The sequence below is a fragment of the Zalophus californianus genome, chromosome 9, assembly GCF_009762305.2.
Source record: "Zalophus californianus isolate mZalCal1 chromosome 9, mZalCal1.pri.v2, whole genome shotgun sequence".
NCBI lineage: Eukaryota > Metazoa > Chordata > Mammalia > Carnivora > Otariidae > Zalophus > Zalophus californianus.
In genome coordinates, this window is record NC_045603.1 from 128,844,930 (window position 1) to 128,872,335 (window position 27,406).

The following is a 27,406-nucleotide window of genomic DNA, read 5'->3' on the forward strand; positions in this document are numbered from 1 at the left end:
ATGGGTAAAGGAACCCATGTCTGTAAATATGCTCAGTGTCTTGCGCCTAATAAGGACCATGGAAGTCCTAGCTGTTGTTAGCCTTCTGCTCTGCAAGGGCCTTCGTGGTGCGGCCACAGCCTACTTTCTCCCAGGGCAACTTCCGACCTTGCTTTCCGCGTGGCGCTTTTTCACGAACACGCCACACTGTGAATGCCTCCAGCCTCAGCATGTGCTGTTCCTTCTGCCTGCACGTCCCCTTCCCTCTGCCCTGCACTGGCCTCGCAAACGCTTTAAGGGGTGTCACTTCACCACTGATGGCTTTCCTGACTCCCGCACGGACTTAGGCCCACTTTCCTGGATTTCTGTTGACCCTTGTGACCCCTACCTTGGATACGTCCCAGCTTCCCTGACTCCCCAGGTAATGAGCATCAGGCTCCTGAGAGGCAGGAACAGTGCTGCATATCACTGTGCACTGAGCAACGGGCCTGGCACACTCACGAATGAATGAACGAGCGAACAAATGCTGTGCAAAGTGTGAGACTGAGCCCAGGAATGAAGGGAGGAAGGAAGGAGACAGGTGGGGCAGCTGTGGAGGAAAAGGGGTGCACTCAGGAGAGAGGAGGAGAAGCAAGGTTTTTAATCACAGGAGGGAAAGAATCAGAGGACACAGGGATGCTGTGTACAGGCCACGGAGGCTCACGGGTCTCACCAGGGCCCAAACCGTCAATGCATTTGACAAATTTAGACCCAGAGAGACCAATGATGGGGAAGCGCATGGACAGCATGTCGCCTATATCTTTACACGCCCTCGCACCTCAGTAAAGGGAGTTACACGCCCAAAAGCCCAAAGAGGCTGCATCCTGACAAAGGGGAGGATAAGAATGGCAGAGCCCTCTCACGTTAAATGGGCACTTGCAGTCAAGCTCCAAATTATGCCTTTTCAACATGTCTGTCCTTGTTCTACACAAGCAATCAAGGAAGAAATCGGAGACCCGTCCAGCAGGTGGAGAAGTGGGTGGGGAGCCCAGGCTGTGGGGAGGAGTGCTCCAGCCCTGCGTTTCCTAATTCCCAGGGATTTACAAGCTAAGGGCCCTTGGCCAGGAGCCTGGCAGTCAGGTAAGCTCCCGACCTGTGGACCTTCAGGCTTTGGGTGGCTACGCTCTAGTCAAAGAGCCAGGACACATTTCACATGGTCGGTCACCTGATAGGCAAGGCCAGACCCAAGCCAGCCCCTAAAATACAGGTTCGCCATCTTCAATGAGGTGCTCTTTCCTGTTAGAAGTCAACAAGGAGAATACATGATCTCGGGCCCAAAAGGGAACATGACAGAAAATCATAAAGGCAGCTGGCCCGCCCGTGTACGGAACTTACTGGTGCAGGCCGGGGCTAACCTCCCAGAAGGAGCCAGCCTGCTCCCAACAGCCTGCGGTGGGCTTGCCCACGAGCAGAGACTCCGTGATCAGTGAATGGCCACTCAGCCCCCAGCTTTGGATTGATACTGGCAAATGAGAAAGAACTAAAAATAAACATAGGAAAACACACATGGAGGAAAAAGAGGAGGGGCAGGGAGCAGGGAGAGAGGAGAGGATACTTATGGCACTCTGACTTTGGGAAGGCAAGTGCGGCCCCCTCCCCGACCTACCCACACCCTGCCCCCCCCCCCCCCCGGTCAGTGTAGAGGTGGGGGCACGCTGGGTCATGGTGCACACTTCAAGCTAGGACTGGGTTTCCTGGGATTCAAAAGGCATATACAGTACTGGGGGGAAGATTTACAGTATGAGAAAATTCCCAGGATATGTCATTTAATGACAAATGCAAGAAACAACACACAATAGGAAAGTAATGGTGTTAACTATGCATACAAAAAGCCTGGAAAATGTATTTTTATAACTTAACAGTGGTTATGTCAGAGGATGAGAGCCAATTCTCATATTCTTCTTCAAGTCTTTATCATATAAGGGGTGGGGGGAAGCATACTTTCTTTCATTTACAAAGCAAGCCTCCGTGTACTATATAGACAGTCAAAGTTTTCAAAAGCATTCGAGAAAGTCATCATAAAATCTAGGAGGCAAATGTAGCCCTCAAGGCTAGCTGTATTTATATAATAATGGGCATTCTGCAATAATCTAAAAAAACTAATTATCTGGTTGCTTACTAATATGTGAACATTTGGAATCATAGAGAAATATCTTTGGACCCAAAGAAAAATCCAAAGCAATGAAGCAGAAATTCACCATCCTTTCTTTCTGGTATTCATCCATTTCCTTAAATATCAGAGTATGCTCTGAAGAAAATATTCAATACTTTAAAAAAAAAAAAAGAATAACCTGGTAAACCAAAAAAATGAGAACAGAGAAAAAAAATCTGCCAGGAATAACAAGGTTCTGTGAGAACCGATTATATAAAAAGGCTTGAAAGAATAATTGAACACGTGCATTTTCCAAATCCCTTGAAAGGGTCATTTCAACTAAATTGTTCTCCAAGTAAAATAAAACATTATTTTCTCCAGAAGCTGCAAATTTAAAAACTGGATTCTTAAAATCTTATTAAATAATATTATACTATAAGCATGTTTGCCAAAGCATTTTATTATATTAGCTTTTCCTGGAAAAAGTTCTCAGGGTTCCCACAACGTAAGCAGTCGTTATGTAGTTATTTGTTTAAGAACTAGTAATTCCTGTGAAAGGTGTGTCTTTTGTTTTCCAGATCTATGGCAGAAGGTGGCCAACCAAATAAGGGAATATTATGCAAATGTTGCCCTTCTTGGCAAGGGCCCAGAGAAAGCAGTGACATAATTCCAGCAGCCTGCCCACCACTAAGGGAAGGCCTGGCTCAGAGGGAAGAGTTAACTGTGAGTTGGTTACTTATACAGGCTAAAACCCAGAGGCTTTTAAGTCAGAAAAGGGGGACTGTGTGTTGGGGGGGGAACCTCTATCTTCTAACCTAGAAGACTGGATTCAATTCAGGAGTGTAAAAACGCTGGCTGGTTTTTTCTCTCCCTAAAGAGAAACAAGGCCATGTTCCCACTTCAGAGAAGCTCCTTCAGCTCAGTGGGACCCTGGGCTTCAAGGGTCCCAGAAACATAACGGGCTCCTGCCCTCCGCACCACTATCCTCTCCTCACCTCGCCTCCTCGGTGTCAGGGGAGCTGCAGATCCTCATTCCCTGGAAACGTCTCCCTAGGGAGAAGTTGACTTCATTTCCATCAGCATTAATGACCCACCTTTCCAGCACGATGCTGTGCGGGCTGCACAGTGCCCATGAGATTTGGTTAAGAGACTGCTAAATCATGAATAAAAAGAAGCACCACCAGCCCTCCAATGCCTCATTATTTGCTCGCCTGAATCCAATAAGAAAAACAACCACACAAAAGGAAAGAATGACAAAGACTGAGGCTAATTCTCAAGGCTTCTGGAAAATCTGGTTCGGAAGGCGGCGGGTGTGGTCTGGGATTTGGGTGTAGACCAGACTCAGAGCCCCTGTAAGCCTAAACCATGGCACATGTTCCCGCCTCGTGGCTGGAGCAGGGAGGTCACAGTGGTCAGGGCACCCACCAGTGGCCGCCTCAGCCCTGGAAATGGCAGGACAACCCTCCGTCCTTGCCTCTGGGCTGTCAAACAGACTATTGCTCAGTCCCAAGCCTGCCGCCCTGGGAAACCTCTCTTCCCCCACGGGGGACCCCCTAGTCGTCCCACACTCAGCTCTGCTCTGCAGCTGGAAACCAGCCTCACCCCAACACATTTTCACAAAGTTCTGGGTCCACCTTTGCCAGAGGAGCCTACAATCTGGCTTTTTGTTTTTTCTCCCCAATCTTACTTCACCATTTTAAAAGCACTTTTCTAAAAAAATGTTTGAAGAGGGACGCCTGGGTGGCTCAGTTGGTTGAGCATCCAACTCGGTTTTGGCTCAGGTCATGATCTCAGGGTCATTGGATGGAGCCCCGTGATGGGCTCTGCGCTCAGTGTGGAGTCTGCTTGAGATTCTCTCTCCCCCTCTCCCTCTGCCCCACCCCTGCTCACGCATGCGCTCTCTCTCTCTCTCTCTCTCTCAAAATAAATAAATACATCTTTTTTTTAAAGATTTTATTTATTTATTTATTTGACAGAGAGAGACACAGCGAGAGAGGGAACACAAGCAGGGGGAGTGGGAGACGGAGAAAAAGGCTTCCCGCGGAGCAGGGAGCCCGATGCGGGGCTCGATCCCAGGACCCCGGGATCATGACCTGAGCCGAAGGCAGACACTTAATGACTGAGCCACCCAGACGCCCCAATAAATACGTCTTTTTAAAAATATTTGAACAAGATCAGCAGATCATAGGAATGACATGGTTGAACTTTAGCGATATCAACATCCTGGCTGTGATATTGTGTTATATTTTTGTCAGAAAAATTTTCCCTTCTTCAGAGCTATCATAGCGACCATCCTGTAACTCAGAAGGGCCAAAGGGCCAAAGGCACAGTCCCAGACACAGATTCTTCTCAAAGGGCAGAGGTTTAAGGGACCGACAATCCTCCTTAGTATATTTAGAGCTGGTTGTGCTTGCCAAAGTATTTCTAATCCATTAACTCATTCGCTCCTTATAATACTTGTCAATACTTTTGTATGAAGAAACCAAAGCTAACTCAAATATTTGTAAATTCTTGGTTACTAAGGAATCGATGATTCACGATTATGTTAGCCTTTTCTGGGCCTCCTCCTATCTTGCAGGACATTTTACCATCTTCCTACCAGTGGATAGGCAGTAGTCTGAGAGAGAATGAGTTTTGAGTCAGAAAGGTGAGGTTAGAGCCCAGCTCTATGACTCAGTGGGTGGCCCGGCATTAACCTCCCTGAACCTCTGTCTCTTCATCTAGAACAGGGGGTAACACCCACCTTGTAGAGCTGAAGCAGTGATTAAATGAGACACCTAGATAGAACATGTGGTGATTGCTCACAATGTTAGCTCTTCTGTCAAAAGTTGTTTTTAAAATAAGATTGGTTCCATAGAAACAAGAAGAAACAGCCAAAGTGAAAATTTTCAATTATCAAAGAATTTATATTATCTACGAGAATCCCTGAGTTCATGCGCAATCGAGGACCATCTATAATTAGTAGCTGCTACAGAAATGCCGATGAGCAGAAGGATTTCTTTTTTATTTTCATTTATCCGAGTTAGCGAAGAAATGTTGTCCCATTATCTTACCCTTCAATAAGAAATCCACCATTAAAGCTCTGTATGTAACTAAAGCCCACAGCACACTAAGTACAAGTGTGTTCTCATCAGATTTCCACATTTTAGCTGTACACGCAAATGGAGAATTTAGAAATGATGACTACCTGCCCGATGTCCAGAATGACTGGGGCACGGGTGTGTTTTTCAGTCCAACCTGCTTAAGAGAATGGCCTTATAAACCATACATAAGTGGCCAAATTCCAAAGAATATCAAACATGACAAAAATATTTGGGGTGAATATACTGACCACTCCCTTCTGCCTTGTCCAACACTAGCCACTAACACTAAACTTCTCAAACCATAGTACGCGGGCCTGGAAGTAGGTGGCGCCACAACGTTACAATGGCACATCTTCCTAGAACATCGGTGTTCCTCAATGGGAGTCCGCGAGACACCCAGAGATGCCCGAGTTCATGTGTTTACCACTCTCTGCACTTGAGAGTACTCAGGGGAAGCCTGAAAAGCACTATTGAGGGGCACCTGACTGGCTCAGGTGGGAGAGCATGCAACTCTTGATCTCAGGGCTATGAGTCCAAGCCTCATGTTGGGCATGGAGCCTACTGAAAGGAAGGAAGGAAGGAAAGAAGGAAGGAGCGAGGGAGGGAGGAAGGAAGGAAAACACAGCACTATTGAGGGTGAGGGAAAATACCAATTTACTGAACACCCATCTGCCAAGGCCTATGCTACATATCTGCACATCAATCATTTTAATCCCTCACTTAGTCATTCAACAATCATGGAAAGAAGGCAGGGAACAGCCAGTGAGTTTTATTACTGTTTTGAGATACATTTTAACCAGGCTTTCAGAGCCCAGCTCAGCATTAATATCACATCCTTCAAGTCATGGACCCTGGGGGGGGTGGGGACAAAAGACACCAGGAACTTGGTAGTGAAAACACCAGCAGCAACCTCAGACATGAGAAAATCAGTTGATATAGATACAAAATGTGCCAGCAGGTTATGAATTTTGTTTACTTAAAAAGAGCAACTTCTGAATATAAACATATGACCGAATTTATTAATAAATACTAATAAGTACCAACATGTGATACATTTATATATAATATTTATATATAATAATTATATATAACATTTTATATAATATTTTGTTAAAAACCTCTTAGAGGGGTGCCTGGGTGGCTCAGTCATTATGCGTCTGACTTCAGCTCAGGTTGTGATCTGGAGGTCCTGGGATGGAGCCTCTGCCTCCCAGCAGGGAGTCTGCTTCTCCCTCTCCCTCTGCCCCTCCCTCCACTTGTGCTCTCTCTCTCTCAAATAAATAAATAAAATCTTAAAAACAAAAAACAAAAACCCTCTTAGAGCTTATTTTGTTTCCCTAACCTAATCAGGCAGGAAATAAGTTTGCTCCTGCCACAAATTTCTGCCACGGTTTCCTCAACTGAATTTGGCCAATAGATGGCACCTTCTTTGGTGTAGTTCACACTTCTCCCCAGCCCACCCAGATTGTTCCTTGTCCATGTCGCTGCTAAGTGTTGCCCTCTGAGTCTTCTCACCAACATGAAAGGAACCTATTACTGAAACTGGTTAGAAATAAAAGCTCCTTGACGCAAGTTGGCCTGTTGAGCCTCTTGGGCCTGTCCTCCAATCCATCGCCTGTTGAATAATACACACAACACAAAACTGCCTGTCGTGAACGCCGATGCAATATGCGTGTATCAGCTATTTTTGTTGTTCTCATGACTATTGTATTTTACACCCATTCTGTTGGACTGCCTTGGGACTCCCACAAATATGGTCAAATGCCCAGCAGCAGTTTAAAAAACTCTTAACACGTGTCTGGTTAGCCATTTGGATGTCTTCTTTGGAAAAATGTCTGTTCCTGTCTTGGATGGGTTAGCCTGGTGATGGCTATTAAAGAGGGCACGTATTGAATGGAGCACTGGGTGTTATACACAAACAATGAATCATCGAACACTACATCAAATAAATAAATACATAAATACATAAATACATAAATAAAACTCCAGTCTTCAATCAAAAAAAAACAAAAAAACAAAAAACAAAAAACCTCTTAACAGACCAGACATACAAATTGTCAATTCGGTAAAATATGAAAAATTTATTTGTCATGAAATTTGGGCTTTGGCAGAACACTAAAACTGTTTGAAACATACACTCGTCTTCCTTCGCTGACTCAGCAAGGAGCCAGGGATCATGCTGTGTGCAGAAGATATAAGAAGTGTTGGCTGAGAATATTCGTGCAAAGTGGACACCAGAGAACAGGTTACTGTGTGGTTATAAAACGGGAGTTGCTTCCAAGAAAAGCAATTCTTTGGTTTCTATGATAGGCAACAAACTTCTTCCCCCAAAGCTGCGTGGCAAAGCAACGCTGTCTCCTCCCGGTGTGGCTAATCTTCTATTAGAAGCCTGTAGGGGCCACAGTTGTAGGGGAAGAACAGCCCCAAAATTATGAGCGATTTCACAGGCTGCTGCACCACTTTTGGATACACTTACTCTACAAACATTCCCCCCAAACGGCAAAAGGCATCAGAGAATTTGCTCCATTGTCCATTCTCACCTTTGCACCCCTGTGGTTCTTATTTCCTCTCTGGAAATGAACTTTGGAAAGAAAACACAACCTAGCGTGAGCACCGGACGTAGACCCTCACGGTGCCCAGATTCCTTGCATCATGCATGCATAGCCTTGCTGTGCTAGCGATGGACACTGCGAACGGTCACACCATCGGGGAGCGGCTCCGGTGACTCCCACAGCCAGGCCCAGGGATGTCACACGTTCCTGTAAGGCCAGGACAGATGGCAGAGTGAAAGAGCTCACCTACCAGGAAGCAGAGACCACATCCTCCTGAGTTCGCCCTGAGATTCCAAGAGAGAACAGCTCTGACGAAGTCCCCAGATGGCCAGTCCTCCCAGATGACCCAAGTCTCTTAAGCAGTGGGCAAGAGAAAACACACTGGCAAGTCTCCGTGGCCATTACGTTTCTGTACATCCCCTAGGATGACAGAGGATCCCTGGGAGCCCCGAGCGTTTCCTTACTCTTCTACAGGGAACACTTTATTGGGATTATAAAGTAAGGATCTCCATTACTCTGCAGTTTGTTTTTTTTTTTTTTTTTACTTAAAACTGCTTCTGGTGCTTTCTTCACTAAACCACAAACCTACGATTGTCTGTGAATATGCTGGCTCCAGATAGATCTGTATTTTGGTCTTTGGTTGCCAGGAAAATTCCAGACTCTCAACTCTGGCTACCAGTCTCCGTGTTTTTATTCCATCAAATCTGAGCAAGACTTAAGCGGTCAGAGAAGTGGAGATGCGAGAAGCACGTTGACCGTCACAGTTTCCTATGGCCTCTGATCTCTGTTTCTCCAGTTTCACCAAAATTTAATGGAACCGAAAGGAACAGAGGAAAAAATAAAGATCTCTCCCTTTAAAAAATCATGTCATTTGGGGAGGGTATGTGCTCACCATAGCACATACTATGGTGAGCACTGTGAATTGTACAAGACTGATGAATCACGGATCTGTACTTCTGAAACAAATAATGCAATATATGTTAAGAAAAAAAAAAGAAGAAGAAGATAGCAGGAGGGGAAGAATGAAGGGGAGTAAGTCGGAGGGGGAGACGAACCAGGAGAGACGATGGACTCTGAAAAACAAACTGAGGGTTCTAGAGGGGAGAGGGGTAGGGGGATGGGTTAGCCTGGTGATGGGTATTAAAGAGGGCACATTCTGCGTGGAGCACTGGGTGTTATGCACAAACAATGAATCATGGAACACTACATCAAAAACTAATGATGTAATGTATGGTGATTAACATAACAATAAAAAATTATTAAAAAAATAAAAAATCATGTCATTGTTGAAATTTTAAAAAATAACCGTATTAATATTTCATCTGATTCAGAAACGGTGAAAGAGAAATCTGCCAGTTAAAAGACCAGAATGAGGAAAAAAAATAGAGGAGAAATGTTGCAAATATCTACATCATCTACCGTGGGAACATCTCTACAGTATTTTCAGCAAATAATTGCCTTGAAGATACCTGGAACATGAGCACTACGTGGGGGGTGTGCGTGTTTCAATTTGCTATAGCTAATACATCACAGTAAAGGGACGATTTACATTTAACCACTTTCCGAGTGGAAAAAAATAACAGACTTGTCAGAGTAATATTTTGTCTATTTAATAACCTATGGTTATAGTCACAAATCATAGCAATAACATGATCCCAAATCCAGCCCCACTGTTGTGAAGACAAACTATAATGGTCAAATCAACTTTTGATTTATTCACCTAAATTCTGGTCTCCTACCAACACAGTAGTAGACTGGGGTACAGTGACTGCTAAAATGTGTTTATTTCTTTATTCGAAACTTAACTGAAGGGATAATGAGATTATGGTAAAATGACATCCTGAACGCTGTAACCAAAGAATGAAAGTGAGAATTTACCCCACTTTATTATCCTATGGGCGACAATATTATGCACAAAGTCGGCTCGAACATGCAGGAGTACAGATCAGCAGTTAACCTCCCTCCTGACCTCAGTGGGAACTGCTCTCACCTCCTTCCCCAGGGCCCAGGAGCATAACCCTTCTCCCCCTTGCTCATCATCTCCTTGTTGTCTGTCCCTTCAAGCAGCTCCATGAAAGCTTGGACCCTAAGGCTCCCACGGGCAGCACCTAAAATAGTGCCTGGCACATCACACTGGCAGACTGGTTCAGTAAGCCCCTGTGACTGAATGACTGAACTTGAGAGCTTTTGAGAAAGGAAATGGAGTGGATGACCTCACCTTTTCATGTTGCATTCAACTGGCTTCCCTCTGCCACTGGCTCTTGGTCTAGAGTTCAATGTCAAGTGGCACGCCCAGACAGATTCACTTTTGTTGGTGGGTTGTCTTCGGCAGAATTCCAAAAGTCAACACAATATAAAAAGATACATGCAGATGGAGCCATTCCTACGCCTACTCCCAACCCCTACGTTCCCCACTGACTGCTACAGATCCACGTCTGTATTCATCTCTTATCTTTCCAGTGTTTCTCTATGCAAATATAAGCAAATTCCCCTATATATCTCCAGATCCCCACCTTTCTTACATAAAGGTACCATAGTCAATACACCAGTCTCCAGCTTGTTTCTTTCACGTGGCAATGTACCTGGACACCATTCCACGTCAGAACACACATCATCACTCTCTTTTAACAACCACACAGCACCCACTGCATACGGACACCATCATTCAACCACTCCCTCACAGACTGCCCTACATCTGGTTGCTTTTGGTGCTCTGGTGTTACATGCAAACCTTCAATGCTACCCTCGTGTAGGTGTCACCTCTGTATGCGTGCAGCTGTGTGTGTGTGGGAAAGACTCCCAGAACAGGACATCTGTAATGTTGGTTTACACTGTAGGGTTGTTAAGAAATATTGTTAGGTGCCGTGGTGGTGATAGCTTCAATGTGTGTGTGTGTTACAGGGCACCAGAATATTTTTCCATTCTCATCAAGGGGAGTGCTAACCTGATTCTTCACTTTCATAAAACACAGACCCTTTGAAATTTTAAATCAATGCAGCATCCCAATGGTAGCCAGAGTTCAGTTTCCCTATTCTACTTCCATCCATCAATTTTCTAGGCTAACAGATTTTCCCACTAGTAACCTATTAGAGGAAAACGGGCCCTCTAAAAAAGCCTTGAAAGTCTAGTTAATATGGGTGGAATTAAATTTTTATAAGAGTACTCAGGGATTCTAAATCAGCAGCAAATACTTTCTTTTCATCACAATACCCAAAATGACATGGAAAGAAAAACATACATGAATATTTAAAAACCTTATTCATTCCAGTGCAGGGATCCCCAAAAGTAGTTGATATTCTGAGTTTTTTTAGTAATTCATGACTTTTTTTTCACAGTGACAACCTAAAATTAGAAAATGATGCCTATTTGCAGAATTAATGAAAAGGTCTTTTTCCCACCCCTTCTAGAGAAGGCATGAGGAAACAACATACTTTCACATGAGAATCTCGGCTCTCAGGAAGCTGACCCTCTGACTTAGAATATTTATTACAGTCAAGGAGCACAAAAGCAATGATCTCCTTTTGTTCCAACATATACTTTGCTAAATACAAACATACTAAACTCTATTCCCTTGTTTGATACAGTTTTGTATGATCCGTTTAATATACTTCAAAACCATGTGTTATGGACAATATGATGTTCTCTCTGTGTTTGTGAATATAAACCAATTCTAGGGACAGTTAGTTACCTTAATCAATAACTCACCAAGACATGTTCGAGAATGTTTTTAGCTGCTTTATTCACAATAGCCCCAAACTGGGAATAATAAAATGTCTACCAAGTATAGAATGGGTATCTGAATTTCATACAATGGAACACTACAGATCAATGGGAAAAAATGAACAATTTATACAACATGAAGGAAATGCACAAAACTTAAGTATGATTCCATTATATGAAATTCAAATTGGCAAAACTAATTTGTGGTGACAGAGGTCAGAACGGTGATTACCTTTGAGAAGGAAGGGCATTATTCTGACTGAGGAAAAGGGTACCAAGGAGCTTTCAAAGGGGCTGGAAATGTTCTACATCTTGATCTGGGGGTCCTTAGATGGGTTAAAAAATTCTGAGACTTGTTATCTTTACTATATATCTCAGCATCCTGAGCTAGTCAGCTAGCATCCTGACCAAGAAGTCCTTACTCCAGGAATAGCCAACTAGAACAGCTTCTGTTAACTATATTTGAGTAATATTAACCCCTCTGCTGACTAGCAAAAGGAATGTGAGGCATGATTTTTTTTCTTGATGAAATCAGAGGTTAATTAGCATGATGAGCGTTAAGAATGGGGTAAAATAGTTTAGATAGTCTCTATCCTTGAACCGACAGTGTATAAGACTCCATCCGACAAGGCCCAGGGCCTGTACCCTTAGGGACTTGATCCCAAAATGGTCTAGCCATTGGTTTGGAGGATTTCTGGGCTGCCTGATGCCTATCATAATGGAGATGGAATCCTGCTTTTGGAATATTGGCAACTTTGCTTCAAGAGAAGCTTTCATCCTAAGTGGTGGCCAGAGCACCTAAGAGGACACAGAGCTGGAACTTGAGGTGACAGAATGGAACGTATGGACTAGATTCTGCCTGACTGCTAATACCCATTTGTTTAAGAAGTGTCTTGATACTGAATTTGTCCAGAAACTTGCTGTCATTTAAGCTGGTCATGAGACTGTAAGAGAATAGTTAATCCTCACTCACAACTACAAGTTTCCGGTGGCTACAACCCCCTACCCCAAAAAACTTAAGAGTATGTATGACCAGTCTGGCTTAGCCCTATCGTCAGCAAGTCTGAAGACTGTTAGAGCATGAAAATGTGCAGACGTGCGTGCTGGAGGGTGATACGTTTCCTTATGAACAAAATGCAAAATGGAACCAGAGGTGAGAAAAGTTGTATAAATGGGTCTATGACAGCAACACCCAGAGAAAGATGCCAACCAGGGGGAGGTTTCCAGCAGCACCCACAGCTCTTGGAAGCTTGTACAGAGATATAGAAGAGATGATCGTATTTGTGAATGGCCCAAAATTAAAAGAGATGAAAGACTCAGAATTCTAAAAGGTCTTGACAGGCTGATTTGGTGAACTCCATCTAACAAGATTAAATATACAATTTAGGTGCACAAAAATTAACAACTCAGAACAAAAACGACAAGGACCAATGACAAAATCCATTATACCCATTACATTTAAAACTTTAGGGGTTTTGGATAACACGTTCAGGTTCAATGTGAATTGGAAGTACGTTATGGTCACCAAAAATGTAATGCATATATTACATTTAAAAAAAAAAAGTTTACTTTGAAAAGATGTAATGCAAACAGATACTTGTACATCTATGTTCATATCAGCATTAGCCACAAAAACCATAAGGGGGAAGCAACCCAAGGGCCCACTGACAGATGAACTGGATAAACAAAACGGGACATATCCTTGGGGGTGCCTGGATATCGGTTAAGCATCTGCGTTTGGTTCTGGTCATGACGCCAGGGTCCTGGGTTTGGGCTCCATGCTCGGCAGGGGTCTGCTTCTCCCTCTCCCTCTGCCCCTCCCCCTATTTGTGCTCTCGCTCTCTCTCTCAAATAAATAAATGGATAAATATCTTTTTAAAAATTGGGACATATCCATACAATGGAATGTTATTCAGTCTTTAAAAGGAAGAAAATTCTGGCACCTGCTACAACATGGATGAACCTTGGGGACATCATGGTAAGTGAAATAAGCCAGACACAAAAAGGCAAATACTGTATGACTCCACTTAGTTGAGGGCCCTAGATTTAGTCTAATTCATAGACAGAAAGTAGAGTGGTGGTTATCAGGGGCTGGTTAGCAGCAGTGGTGAGTGGGCAGAGTTCCAATCAGGGAAGATGAAAATGTCCTGGAGATGGATGGTGGAGGCACACTGTGAATGGACTCTATGCCACTGGGCTGTCACCTGAAAGTGGTTAAAATAGTAAATTTTATGTTACATATGTTTTACCACAATTTTTTAAAGAGACTTTATTTATTTAGAGAGAGCGTGCGCATGCAAGCGAGCAGGGGAGGGGGCAGAGGGAGAGGAAGAGAGAGAATCAGACTCCCCGTTGAGCACAGGACCCAACGTGGGCTCCATCTCATGACCCCGAGATCACGACCTGAGCCAAAACCAAGAGTCACTTAATTAACTGAGCCACCAAACACCCCTGTTTCACCACAATTTTTTTAATGTCCATAAAAATGTAATGCAATCTTCCGCTCCATTGATTTGAACAAAGGTTGTTGTCCTGCTCCACACTTTGCTCTCAGAACATGCCTGAAAGCTAAGTATGGTTTCCGTACTTTGTAAGAGGTCGGTAAACGCTGCCTACCCAATCCTGCTCTACCAGCCCCTGGTTCCTCCTTCTCGATCACACCAACATCTTGGGACCCGGATGGCTCATCTCCCTCCATGAGGGGATTGCTGGTCACCTGTGAAAGGAAGAGGCTCCCAAAACAAGTTCTGCCTCAAGTCCCCAATGTCTCTGCCCTGGTTCCTGGCACATCAAGTTCCCAATGTCTCTGCCCTGGTTCCTGGCACGCTCTGGGGCAAAAGGTCTGTCAGTCAGAGGAGCTGACTTCCTGGACACTCAGGGCATGGGCACCCCTTCAGAGAAGCCCGGAATTCCTCTAGGTAACAAATATTTCAGAAAGCCTTGGCTCTCCATCACACTTCCTCTCTGCTCCCTCCCCAACATGCATACACGCACGCACACACATGCGTGTGCATGCACACACATCCATCCTGAGTCTCTGCCTCCCAAATGCAAACAGGTGACTGGTATATTCATTCATGCAATAAATATTCAGAGTTTGGGGGAAATTTTGAAGTTGAATTTTTTTTAAATATTTATCTATTCAGGGAGTGTGTATCTCATGAATGACAATATTTATTGAACAATACTATTATCAGAACTTACCTCATTTCTCTCTCTCCTAAAATAAATTAGTCTATGAAGCTGAGACGGGGAAGGAGCCCACAAGGCACCCACAATGCTGGGGAATGCCAGGTCCCAAGAAGAAGATTACTGTAAGGGGGAAGAATCATTCACGCTCTTGGTGTCCCTTTCTCTGTGGCTGTTCCTCCCTGTGTCCCCTCCCACCTCCTCCTCCACAGGGCAGGGGGCGGGACTTGCCCGGCTGGCTGGGAGGAATGGGAGGGCTGGAAGCTCAGCCCCTTCTCCCTCTGTCCGTTGGAAGCCTGACGGAAACCCACCTAAGGTTTTGTCACATACCACAGCCTCCAATTTAGCTTTTATCAGAAATAGTTATTACTTTGGTCTCCACCTGCCTGACCCCTCAACCCTAGTTCTCAACTGGTTCAGAGCACAGGTGGGAAGAGCATGTTCCTAATCAGCCCTCATACCTCACACACATAACAAGGTGGCCCCGGGCAGGTTTGTGGGTGGAAGGCTAAGAGGCTGGGCAGTGGCTTCACAGGGACACCCGCACGATGACAAGAATGTGCCAACAGGCCAGTGATCTCTGAGGCTGGAGGACCCAAGATCCACTAGGCTGTCACTACAGGACTTTTTCACTCTTTTGTTCTGGAACAATGGGACTTCCCCTGGACAGGTAACCTGAGAGACCCAGCATTCAGTCTCTCTGAAGAAAATACCAGAGTCTCAGATAACAAAACAAAATGAAATCAGAAGGACTGCCCAAGTCCTCCTTGTAATCGTTAATGGCACTGAACATTTATGGAGCACAAAAAATGTAAACCACTATTGGGCCTAAAACTCTTTCTGGCAAGTGCACAACCTACCTAACGCTAGGTCTGCCCAACCCAGTGTGACACGCCCTCCCCACCTGTCTTCACTGATCCCATGAGCCAAGCAATTTCTACATTTCCATCTCATCGTGCTAGACAGCCATAGTTGATGTCCATATATTTTGTGTTCTCCTTGTCCAAGAACAAGAGAGAAATGAACAGCATCAGAGCTGCACTTGGTTAAAGGTATTAAAACATGAACACTAAAAAAAAAAACAAAAACAAAAGCAAAAACCATGAACACTGAGCCTTAGAGACCACTTAGTACTACCCCTCATTCCCCACACAAAGCAACTGCGTTACCATAAAGTAAATGCGGTGTCCGACCTACCCATACCTGGAGAAGCCTGAACTTCCCAGGCCATCCATGGACTGGCCCTGAATATGGACTGGATATGAGAGGATATTAAAAACATATTATTAATTGTGTTAGTTATGATAATGTTATTTGGGTTACCTGGGGAAATTTCTTTCTTTCCTTCCTTCCTTTCTTAGGGGGAATGGAGGGGACGGAAGGCCACATTCCATTAGGGGTGGAATGTCAAGATATCTTTTCTTAAGTTGAGATATAACTGACATACAACACTGTGAACATTTAAGGTGTACAATGTGTTGATTCGGTGCCACCCTGGAGTCAGCTAACACCTCCACTGGTGTTACCATTTCTTTTTTGTGCTCAGAACATTTATGATCTAGTCTCTCAGGAATCTTCAAGTATATAATACAGTATGTTAACTCTATTCACCATGCTGTGCATTAGATTCCCCGGAACTTATTCATCTTCTCACTGTAAGTTTGTACCCTTTGACCAAGATCTCCCCAATTCTCCCACCCCCTGTCCCTGGTAACCACCACTCTACACCCTGCTTCTACAAGTTTGGCTTTTTTAGATTCGACATGTAAATTGTATCATACATCATTTGTCTTTCTCTGTCTGACTTATCTCACTTAACATAACACCCTAGAGGTCCATCCATGTGGTCACATATGGCAAGATTTCCTTCTTTCTCATGGCTGAATAATATTCCATTGACCATACAAACCACATCTTATATATCCAATCATATGTTGACAGACACTTAGGTGGTTTCCATGTCTTGGCTATTGTGAAATTGTGCAATAAAATATCTTTAACTTACTTTAAAATATCTTAGCATTTTTTACAAATGGAGTGAATGAATGAAAGAATGAATAGCTGGTCTGACCCAGAGGACACACAGCTAGTTAGTGGTGGGGCTGGTTAATAGTCCAGCATCCTTCCTCTAATGATTTACAAAAGACCATTTGCAAAATTTTATATCCTCTACACCAGAGCAGCTACTCAAGGTGACTGTAGCCATGTAGAGGGCCATTGAGGCTCTGCCCACTCAGCTTTGGAGGGGCCCTACAGGCTCCCAATCAGTGTGACAAACTGAGCTTTGATTAAAAAAAAAAAAGTTGCTAGGTTGGCCTTCTTCTCTGATCCAAATGGCCAAGTAATGGCCACAAAGTCATTATACATTTGCCTGGGTGGACATTTGTTCCAAGTTTCTAAGACCACATCAGTGTACCAAGAAACTCAACTCTTTCATAATGTAATAACATGACCTAACAGAATTAGTGTATAATCACACATAATAACCATGAACTGCTTATTAGGTACCAGGGACTATTCTAAGCATTTGACAAGAATGATCTCAGTTTTAATCACCACAACCTCCAAGAGATTATTGTCTCCATCATGTAGATGAAGTGAGTGGGGCACGGAGAGTTTAAGAAACTTGCCACGCCCACAGAGCCCTGAGGGACAGAGTCAGCATTTTGGATGACTCTGCCATACGTTCTCCTTAAGGCCACATACCATTTCCTCATAGTCACACCTAATGGGAGAAATGGTCCAGGGATAATTCTTTCTCATTGCTATCTTTAAAAATACTACAGAAGAATTGGGGCGCCTGGATGGCTCAGTCAATTAGGCGTCCGACTCTTGGTTTTGGCTTAGGTCATGATCTCATGGGTCATGGGACTGTGCCCCGCTTCGGGCTCCACACTCAGCAGAGAGTCTGCTTGTCCTTCTGCTCCTCCTCCCCCAACTTGCATTCTCTCTCACTCTCTCTCTATCAAATAAATTAATTAATTAAAAAAAAATAACTACAGAAGATTAAAAACCAAAAGTAAAAGAGAAAAATTAAATCTGCCCTATAGGCCAAAAAAAAAAAAAAAAAAGTCTGACTTCAGAAAAATCTTTCACTGTGTTTTCCTCAAAAAAATTCAAATTATTTACATGCTGTTTAACTCTCTTCCTCAAACAAACCTGGGAAAGAAGTCCAGGCAGCTCTGCAATTTCTCCTCCAGAACACTACCTGGAGGCTGCCCAGTGGGCAGCAGAGGCCTGAGGCTGTCCATTCAGCCTCTCATTGTGACTCAATAGAAAGTCACTTCCTTGAAGGGTTCTGGGTGACTTTCTGCAGAAAAATCTTCGCATATACTCAAAGGAAATAAAGGAGAATGCAGTCAACCTTCTAATACCTTCACTATCTCTCGGAACTGACAATAACTTTGAATGAATCAATTCCTTCTTTAATGTTGTGCCATCAAAGCGAAAATAAGACAAAAGACCAAGAAAGTCAGATTCAAACAACCAATCCTAGGAAGGGGGAGGTGTCTTAGGATGAACTGGGGAAACCACCACCTTGGGGTGGTACTCAGCCCTGTTCCGGAGCCCCTCCCTCCATTAGTCCAATTATCCCAACAGGAATAAATGAAGGGTGGCTCCTGTCATCATAGAAGTCGGAATTCTCAACAGAACTCAAAGTCAAATGAAGATACAACATAGGTAGCATCTGAAGGCATGGAGAGAAGGAAAGCCCAAAAACCAGATCAACACCAACCGAGTGGTCTGATTCCGAAGGGTTCAGGGATTACTGGCATGGAGGTTGCCACAAAGAGCTTTGATTACAAGAAGAGAAAGGATTTATATCGTGCCTACTATCCCTACTGGAAAAAAGCCGAGCTTCCTCAAATATAAGCAGGCTGAACGATGAAGTTAATAATTGAGGCCAGGAAGCCATATTTCCTACTGCAATAGAAATGAATATTGCTGTCTATGAAGGACAAGAGCCTCTCCCACAGAGGAACTTCTTGTTCCTCCCCCAAATTTATTATCGTGAAAACTAGCATTTGACATTCGCCAAATGCCAACAACATGCCCATATCTGCTATTATGACTACATCATTAGTTCCCCTCTGAACTGACTTTCCAAACATTGTTAACTTCATCCTGGACAACAAAAGGCAGGCGTGAAGATAAGGACGGCAATTAAGAGTTATGCTAACAATAAAAATAAAGTAGTGATACAATTTTCTGCTTTGTCCAGGCATGGTTTATGACTTTTACATTAAAAAGACTGGGAAGCTTTTTTCTTGTTGTGACTACTACAGACAAGGCAGATGTGGTGATTACAAATGGCTAAAGGCAAATCGGGAAAAGAAAAGATCCTGGGACAGTCTTCTGCCTAAAACTGTGTGTTAACATTGTAAGACGATGTTTCTTGGAATACCCAAAGGAAAATCTGTCTACTCTGCAGCCCAATCATGTCTCCCCCTTTCTGGGCCATATTTCTTGAGCTCTGCATCTCACACTCAGGACAGCGAGGCTGACATGGAAGCCAGCTGAATAACAAGAGGAAGGAAACCGAAGGAAGGAAGCCACAGGAAGTCAAAACAAAAATGGCAAAACCAGAGCTAGGTCTAACTCAACTCTGGTCATGAAGAGTTCAAACTCCTAGGGTGGTTTCATTCCAGAACTCTCACGTTGCCTCATTTTGCGTATTTTTGTCCTCCAAGTCTCCAATTCCAGTGGAATGGACGTTTCCACAGTTGCTCTCATGCCCGATTACCTGAACACAACCCACAGTTCGTGCCTCCAGGAAGGCAATTACAATACTATATTGTAACTAATTCCTATGCTTGTCTGCCCCCTCCCCTGCCATTGCCGGGTCCTCAAAATGCGAGTGACATCATTCATCCACCTGTGTGTCTGACAGCAGCACCTGGCACACAGTGGGCATCCATCATCTCTGCCCCATAAGCAATAAGCAGATCTTATAAACAGACAATTCCTGAGAAGACTTTCTGCTCATAAATGCCCTTCCTCCTGAAGCCAAAGTTTCCACTATTGAGGGTTAATGGCTTTGGCTCTGTTGTCCAGAGTCCTTAACAAAATAGATCTCTTTGAAAGGAGTGTCCCTGTTTTCTCAACTGCTGTGAGCTAATATATAAAGGGAGTAATAGAAACTGGCTCAAAATCGAAGGGAAGTATTAGAGAAGAGAGAAATAGGGAGGAGAAGAGGAGAGAGGAAAGAACTGAGAGGAAAGGGAAAGGTGGAAAGGAGGCAAAGTCATACCCCGCCTTCCTCAGAGCTTTGCCTGGAATCTGCCATCACCACCTTCTCTCCCCACATAACTGTGGACACTTCCAAGTATACTCACTTCTAAGGAGCTTCTCCTTGCAAATGAAATGGAGGAAGCAGGTTTTCACTCTTCCCAAAATGCTCAACAATGGCTGAACCTTCCTTTTTGATCTTTTCCTTGTTGTAAAAGAAAACAAAGGAAGAGAAAAGGAGTCCACATATAACCTTCCGTGATCTAAAAGAACAGAATGGGGCGCCTGGGTGGCTCAGTTGGTTAAGCGACTGCCTTCAGCTCAGGTCATGATCCTGGAGTCCCGGGATCGAGTCCCACATTGGGCTCCCTGCTCAGCAGGGAGTTTGCTTCTCCCTCTGACCCTCCCCCCTCTCATGTGCTCTCTCTCTCTCTCTCTCTCTCATTCTCGCTCTCTCAAATGAATAAATAAAAAATCTTAAAAAAAAAAAACCCTTTAAAAGAACAGAATGGGGGTACCTGGCTGGCTCTGTTGGTGGACCACGTGACTCTTGATCTTGGGGTTGTGAGTTTGAGCCCCACATTGGGTGTAGAGATTACTTAAAAATAAAATCTTTAAAATAAATGAATGAAAAGGGGCGCCTGGGTGGTTCAGTCATTAAGCGTCTGCCTTCCGCTCAGGTCATGATCCCAGGGTCCTGGGATCGAGTCCTACATCGGGCTCCCTGCTCCACGGGAAGCCTGCTTCTCCCTCTCCCACTCCCCCTGCTTGTGTTCTCTCTCTTGCTGTGTCTCTCTCTGTCAAATAAATAAAATCTTTAAAAAAATAAAAAAATAAAAAATAAAATAAATGAAGGAAGGAATGAAAAGAGCAGAATGATTAAACGTTACACATATGAAAACCCTGAAGGTGAATATTCAAGGTCTGGGGTGGCAGCTACAAGGGTGACTAAAACCAGAAGGGCTTTGCAGGTCCATCTGATTTAAACTATTAGCAGAATGAAGTTCCATTTTTGTATGATATTTAAGTGGAACCAAAGTTAGTTTTTTGTTTATTTGTTGGTTTGTTTCATTTTTTTAAGTAATCTCTACACTCAACATGGGGCTCGAACTCACGATTCTGAGATCAAGAGTCAGATGCTCTTCCAACTGAGCCAGCCAGGCGCCCCAGGAACCAAAGTTTTAAGGAAAGCAAACTACTAGTTAAGACTCCTGTAATAATTCTTTGAGCCTTTGGTTTAAATTTTATGGAGTTTTGGTCCATCCTAATTCCTTAATAAGACCTGAAGAATTATTACCTGCTGCATTTTTATGCCATCAGAGAGATACTCTTTCATAAATTTAAAAAATAAGTTGTGGACTTGCATTTTTTTTCCACCTTTGTGTGCAAGAAAATTCATTTTATACAATTTCCAATCCATTCTGTGTTCTGGAGACTTCACTGAGACGGACTCTTATCAAGTGCTTCTCAGGCTATAGTGAGGTTTTCATTCCCATCTTTGAGTAGAATATATAAAGTTTAGACTGAGAGGCAAAAAAAAAAAAAGAGTTTGGTTCTTGTCACACAAATTTTAAACAACAACAACAAAACATATATATGAATGTATCCAAAAAGACCAAGAATGGCAGGAGGAAAAAAAGGTCAAGCAACAGATATACTAGTTCATAAATGCCAGGTGACCCAAAAGCAATTCTTCTAAGGAGCTGCAAGAGACTGAACCCCAGGGCAGCCCCAGCTCCACTTGTTCCCAGATTTAAAGAGATGTTTCTGCTAGAAAGCAACACAAATCGGGCCACCACATTCTTTCCCATTTTTTTGAGAAAGACAGAATCTCGTCAGCGTCTCTGGTGACAAAGACACAGCAGAAGAAACAAAGTAAGTCCTCGCCCCCTCTCAGGACTCCAGGCCCATCAGATTCAAGTGCAAACCACTCAGGAGCGCAGCTCCACAGCCTGTTCACCTAGCAGATGTTCACACTGACCATGCTAACGGAAGGGGGGAGGAAGAAAAGTAAGAGCCAATATCCACAGTCATTATCACAACGAAGCCCTAAAATGCAGGCAAATAATAAAACAGAACATTTCTGCCCTATCAATCCAATCTCCATAGCTCAACTAAATGGTGATAAAGCTTCCTACAAACATAAAGGGATGTACATTCACAGAATAATTTTGAAAACGTGTGGCTCTCGCTGTCTGGTCTCCAGTCAATAAAATGCACCATAGACGAACATTTTCAATAAATATTAAACCACAACAGACAACCATTCTGGTCTCTGAGACACACGCAGTGTTTTTACCCACAGAAAGCACCTGTTGTAATAACTTCAAAAATGAGTTGTGGAAAAGAAAAATAATTTTACCCCATGGTACACCGAACAATAGGCCTCAGAGAGTCAAGCATTGGGACTGGGATAATAGCTCCTGGTAGACACAGACAAGAGTGCCTGACATCTGTCCAGCCCAGACTACGGTCTCCCATGCACCAAGAGCGCATGGCTCCATTATAATAACTGGGCGCAGAAGATGGGAAAGAATCCTGCAGCAGAAGGCTGAGGTCTTGGGAAAATACTGCAGAAAGCCAAAATCAAATAGAAGTATTACGTTTTTCTAAAAGAATATATATATATAGATATAGATATACTGCTATCCAAGGGTGCGGTTTGTATTCGGTGTCCAAAGGCAAGCTTCTTTACTTGTTGCTATTAAACTAGTCAAAACTATTAACTATTCACTACCTGGTAGAATGGAGCCAGGCAGGAAGGAAAGAGGTAGGCTTCCTCTTTGTTATGGAGAACAAATCTAACACAGCTCTATCATAATGCCTCAAACTTCAGAAGGAATGGTGAGAATTTTAAATCTCAAGGTTAATAATCCCTAGCATAAAATCAAAAATGTAGACCCACTACTCCTGGGTGAGAGGTCAGCAACTGTAGGCAAATTTCATTAAAATGTTTAACTCCAAGATGAGAGAAATGAATGGAAAATAGGTCACAGCACACAGGAATGTGCCCACAAGGAAAAGACATGCCCAGGGACTTCTCCTCACAGAATAACCTTTGCTTAGAAAACAGGCTTTTCACTTGGGAAAACAGTATGGAGGTTCCTCAAAAAGTTAAAAATAGAACTACCCTATGACCCAGTAATTGCCCTACTAGGTATTTATCCAAAGGATACAAACATAGTAATTTGAAGGGGCACCTGCACCCCAATGTTTATAGCAGCAATGTCCACAATAGCCAAACTACGGAAAGAGCCCAGATGACCACCGACAGATGAACGGATAAAGAAGTGTGTATACACACACACACACATACACACACACAATGGAATATTAACCATCAAAAAGGATGAAATCTTGCCATTTGTAATGACATGGATGGAGCTAGAGGGTATTATGCTAAGTGAAATAAATCAAAGACAAATACCATATGATCTCACTCATATGTGGAACTTAAGAAACAAAACAGATGAACATAGGGGAAGAGAAGGAAAAATAAAATAAGATGAAATCAGAGAGGGAGGCAAACCATAAGAGACTCTTAACTCTAGGAAACAAACTGAGGGTTGCTGGAGGAGAGTGGGTAGGGCGATGGGGTAACTGGGCGATTGGCATTAAGGACGGCACGTGATGTAATGAGCACTGGGTGTTATATGCAACTGATGAATCGCTAAATTCTAACCCTGGAACTAATAATACACTATATGTTAATTAAATTTAATTTAAATTTTAAAAAAAATTTTTTTAAAGAAAACAGGCTTTTCTTAGAAGCTGAGTATGCCATTTAGGAAAGGAACTGAATTAACGTTCTGAAGAATTATACCTTTTTCATCCTTCCAGGTCAGAGAGGACAGGAGCCACATACAAAGTTTCATCAGGACAGAGGACGAACAGGTCATTTACCCGATGTGAAGGAGAGTACCAGAGGTAGACAAAAGATGCCACAAGTGGCTCAGAGCGAGGATTCTTTTCCCAGGCATATCTGTGAGCAGTGGTCCAAAATGAAATTGATGAGGACCGTTACTCAGAGTGAAGGGCCAATGCCCTCAGCCACCAGAATAGCTCTGACACAGAGCAAGCTGTGCAGGAAAGAGGTAACACAGCAAGGCCTGACTCCTATCCTTGCAAAGGCCTCTTACAAGGGTGGCCCTTGGCTGGGATCTGAGAAATTCGACTTGGAAAGCGTTCCCACCACTTTAACTGATGAGAGTGGCTCACTGTCTGTTTATGCAATCCATGTGGTTTATGCCCAAGTAGAACAAAAAGGCAGAGAGAGGGAGAATTCACTCTCTCTCCCTGACGATGAGCTGGGACATCAGCCTTCTCCTGCCCTCAGACTGGAATTACAGCACTGGCTGTCCTGGGTCTCCAGCTTCCTGACAGCAGATCCCGGGGCCTCTCAGTCTCCATAATGACATGAGCCAATTCTTTCTCGTAAGCCCATATCTATCCATGTCCTACTGGTTCTGTTTCTCCGGAGAACCCTGAGACAAGAGTATTATTTAATAGGTTTGAGAATATCACAAGGAATTTTTTAACTCTTTAATTATGAATGAAGATTTGCTAATTTAGGATTAGCGAAATTTTTGCAATCCTCAGGCAGTCACCTGTTAGACACTATTATCCCTAAAGTCACCAGCCAATTCTGGGCCAGTATTGAAGGCTCACAACTGGTGAGCGGGACAGCCTGGGATATATAAGCCAGCGCCCCAGACTACTTCATAATTTTTACTGGCTGCAGGCCTGCTCCTGGCCCCTGATAATGACAAGACTGGCCATCTACTGGGCATCCATGATCTGGGCTTGGGGCCACTTTCTCACACATCACTGCAAAACTGCAAATCCTAAAGGACTCTCCTATTTTGCTGATGAGATTCAGAAAGGCCAAGCAACTAGTGAGAAGTCACAAGTCAAGGTGGTGTGTCTGATTCCAAGTCCCACACACTCTGTACCATCATGCTACAGCCAACTGCAATTTAGGAAATACTCTAACAGACTGGGGTTTTAATTTAGTCTTTGGAAGAGAAAAAATTTAGGGCTGGTTATTCAAGGTAAGAAAGCAATAGAAAAGTAAGAGAGCTTTTCTCCGTTGGCATATACAAAAATATTCAGTATTACTCTAGGCCTTTGGAAATACTAAGGGCACCCTGAGAAGGATGGCCCCAGCCCAAGTCTGATCCCAAGGACCTAAGGAAAAGTCACTGAAACTCATAGCACCACTGCCCCTGTGACAGACAGCCTTCTAAGTATCTCATTCTGTTCAAGTTGAAGGAAAAAAAAAACCTGTACTATGCCTACGAAGGCTTCCATAATGGGGGGAAAGAAAGGTTTTTGTTGAACATCTGCTTTCCTTCTGGGATTCTGGAATTTGGGTACATGCTAGGCAGAGGGTGCCTCTGTGACCAGCCCCCAATAAAAACCCTGGCCATTGAGTCTCTAACAAGCTCCTCTGGTAGACACTTCATACATATTGTCACAACGGGGGGTGGGGGTGTGGATATGGAGGCCAAGAGACCTCCCCCCAGGCTGCTGTCTGCGAGCTGGGGAACCAGAAAAGCCAACAGTAAGATTCAGTCTGAGTCCAAAGGCCTGAGAACCAGGAGCTCCAAGGCCCAAGGGCAGGAGAAGATAGATGTCCCAGCTCAAGAAGAGAGAGCACATTCACCTTTCTGCTGCCTTTTTATTCCATTCAGGCCTGCAGAATTAAAAGAGGCCCACCCACATGGGGAAGGACAGTCTGCTTTACTCACCTATGGATTCAAGTACTAATCTCTTCCAGAGACAACCTCACAGACACACCCAGAAATAACGTTTTACCAGCTATCTGGGCATCCCTTACTTAGCCCAGCCAAACTGACATATAAAATTACCTATCATAAGATATGACTGCAAAGACTCTCGGAATCCATAATCTGGTTTTTGCTTCTTTTCTGTGGTTTTCATTCAGCGAATATACACCAAATACCAGCTTTCTGGGGAGCCATACATAAGGCATTTGGGGGAGATACTGAAGGTCCCAGTTTGCTTCAAATCAGGTGGAACCTGAACAAGGATTCCAAAATTTCTTGCATTGGAACAATTAGATTCTCCTTCTCTAGGCCCAATTTCATCCTGTCGACTAAATCACTAGGCAAAGTCAGGGGAGAGGCCCATAAGAAAGCCTAGACTACTTTGTTTGAAAAAGCAAATATTTAAGAAAAAAAAGCAAACCCTTAAAAATACAAAAACACTAACTCAAAAGGATATATGCACCCCTACATTATATCAGCATTATTTGCATTAGCCATGATATGGAAGCAGCCCAAGTGTCCATCAATTGATGAATGGATAAAGAAGATGTGGTAGATACATATGATGGACTATTATTCAGCCATCAAAAAGAATGAAATCTTGCCATTTGCAATGATGTGGATGATCTAGAGACTATTATGCTAAGTGAAGTAAGTCAGAAGGAGAAAGACATATACCATACAATTTCACTCATGTAGAATTTAAGAAACAAAACAAATGGACAAAGGGAAAAAAGAGATAAAACAAAAACACTCTTAACTATAGAAAACAAAGAGATGGTCACCAGAGGTGGGTGGGGGGTGGGGAGGGATGGTTGAAACAGGTGAAGGGGATTAAGAGCACACTTACCATGATGAGCGCTGAGTAATGTACAAAATTGCTGATTCACTATATTGTACACCTGAAACCCACATAACACACTGTCAATTATACTGGGATTAAAATTTAAAAAAAAGAAAGAAAAAGAAGTGAAAAATAAATAAATAAATAAATAATCAAGCTTTTCAATCTGAAAAAGAAAAAAAAAATGTTATGCACCTAGAGAGGGAAATGAGGGCAGAAAGAAAACTAGAAATTGTTGGTAATTAAATCCTGTGGCCTGCAGAAAGGCACTTGGTAGTGATGAGAACAATCAGTGAATCTCCAGGGAAGTATCAGGCATTAAAGTAGCTGAGATGAGAGAAGGTTTTCAGCTGGAGACTGGGGGGGGACCTCCAGAACCCTGCCTAATCTCTAAGAAAACAGTATAAATAGGGTCATTCTGAGGTTGGCTGAGACGAAATCTGACCTGGCACTTGGTGTGTGGTCTGTCAGATCTTCCCTGGCAGGATGATGTTAATTCATGCTCCACCTGTCCCCATGCATCTGGGCACCGTCCACGGTCCTTTGCAGTTCTCCAGTGACATAGTTCATTAATTGTTAAATTGCTATGGAACATTCGTATTTACTTTAATTCTGTGGACCTTGTGTAAGACTCTCAGGAAAAAAAAAAAAGCAGTCAGAGGCTATAAGAAGTTGCAAAGAAGGTCTTCAAATCCTCAACAGAAGCGAGGAGGTTGTAAATCTTAAAATGTAATATATATAAATAAAATCTTTTAAAAAAATGTAATGTAGAAAAACGGATAATAGCCATGACTTCTAACTTTCCTAGCTAGTCCCTTCAGGGAATCAGCAAAAAAGGAGAAAAGTCAGATATGGTCATGCAGGCCAGATGAGAGTCCTGTAAAGCATGA

The 27,406-nt window shown here is 43.3% G+C and overlaps 1 protein-coding gene and 1 non-coding gene across 4 annotated transcripts in view; both read right to left on the reverse strand.

Moving 5' to 3' along the window:
• Positions 1 to 27,406, reverse strand: part of CAMK1D (calcium/calmodulin dependent protein kinase ID) — a 428,325-nt gene that overhangs the window by 339,949 nt on the left and 60,970 nt on the right. The window contains exon 1 of one of the 3 annotated variants that reach the window (XM_027592068.2): positions 3,106 to 3,180. The exons of the other annotated variants lie outside the window; for them this stretch is intronic. Coding sequence (XP_027447869.1) covers positions 3,106 to 3,143 — 38 coding nt within the window. The 5' untranslated portion in view covers positions 3,144 to 3,180. Of the gene's footprint in view, positions 1 to 3,105; positions 3,181 to 27,406 lie in introns of those variants that run through there. 3 annotated transcript variants of the gene reach the window in all.
• Positions 10,590 to 10,714, reverse strand: LOC113923281. The gene has a single exon (XR_003520279.1). It is a non-coding gene; the product is annotated as a U6atac minor spliceosomal RNA (small nuclear RNA).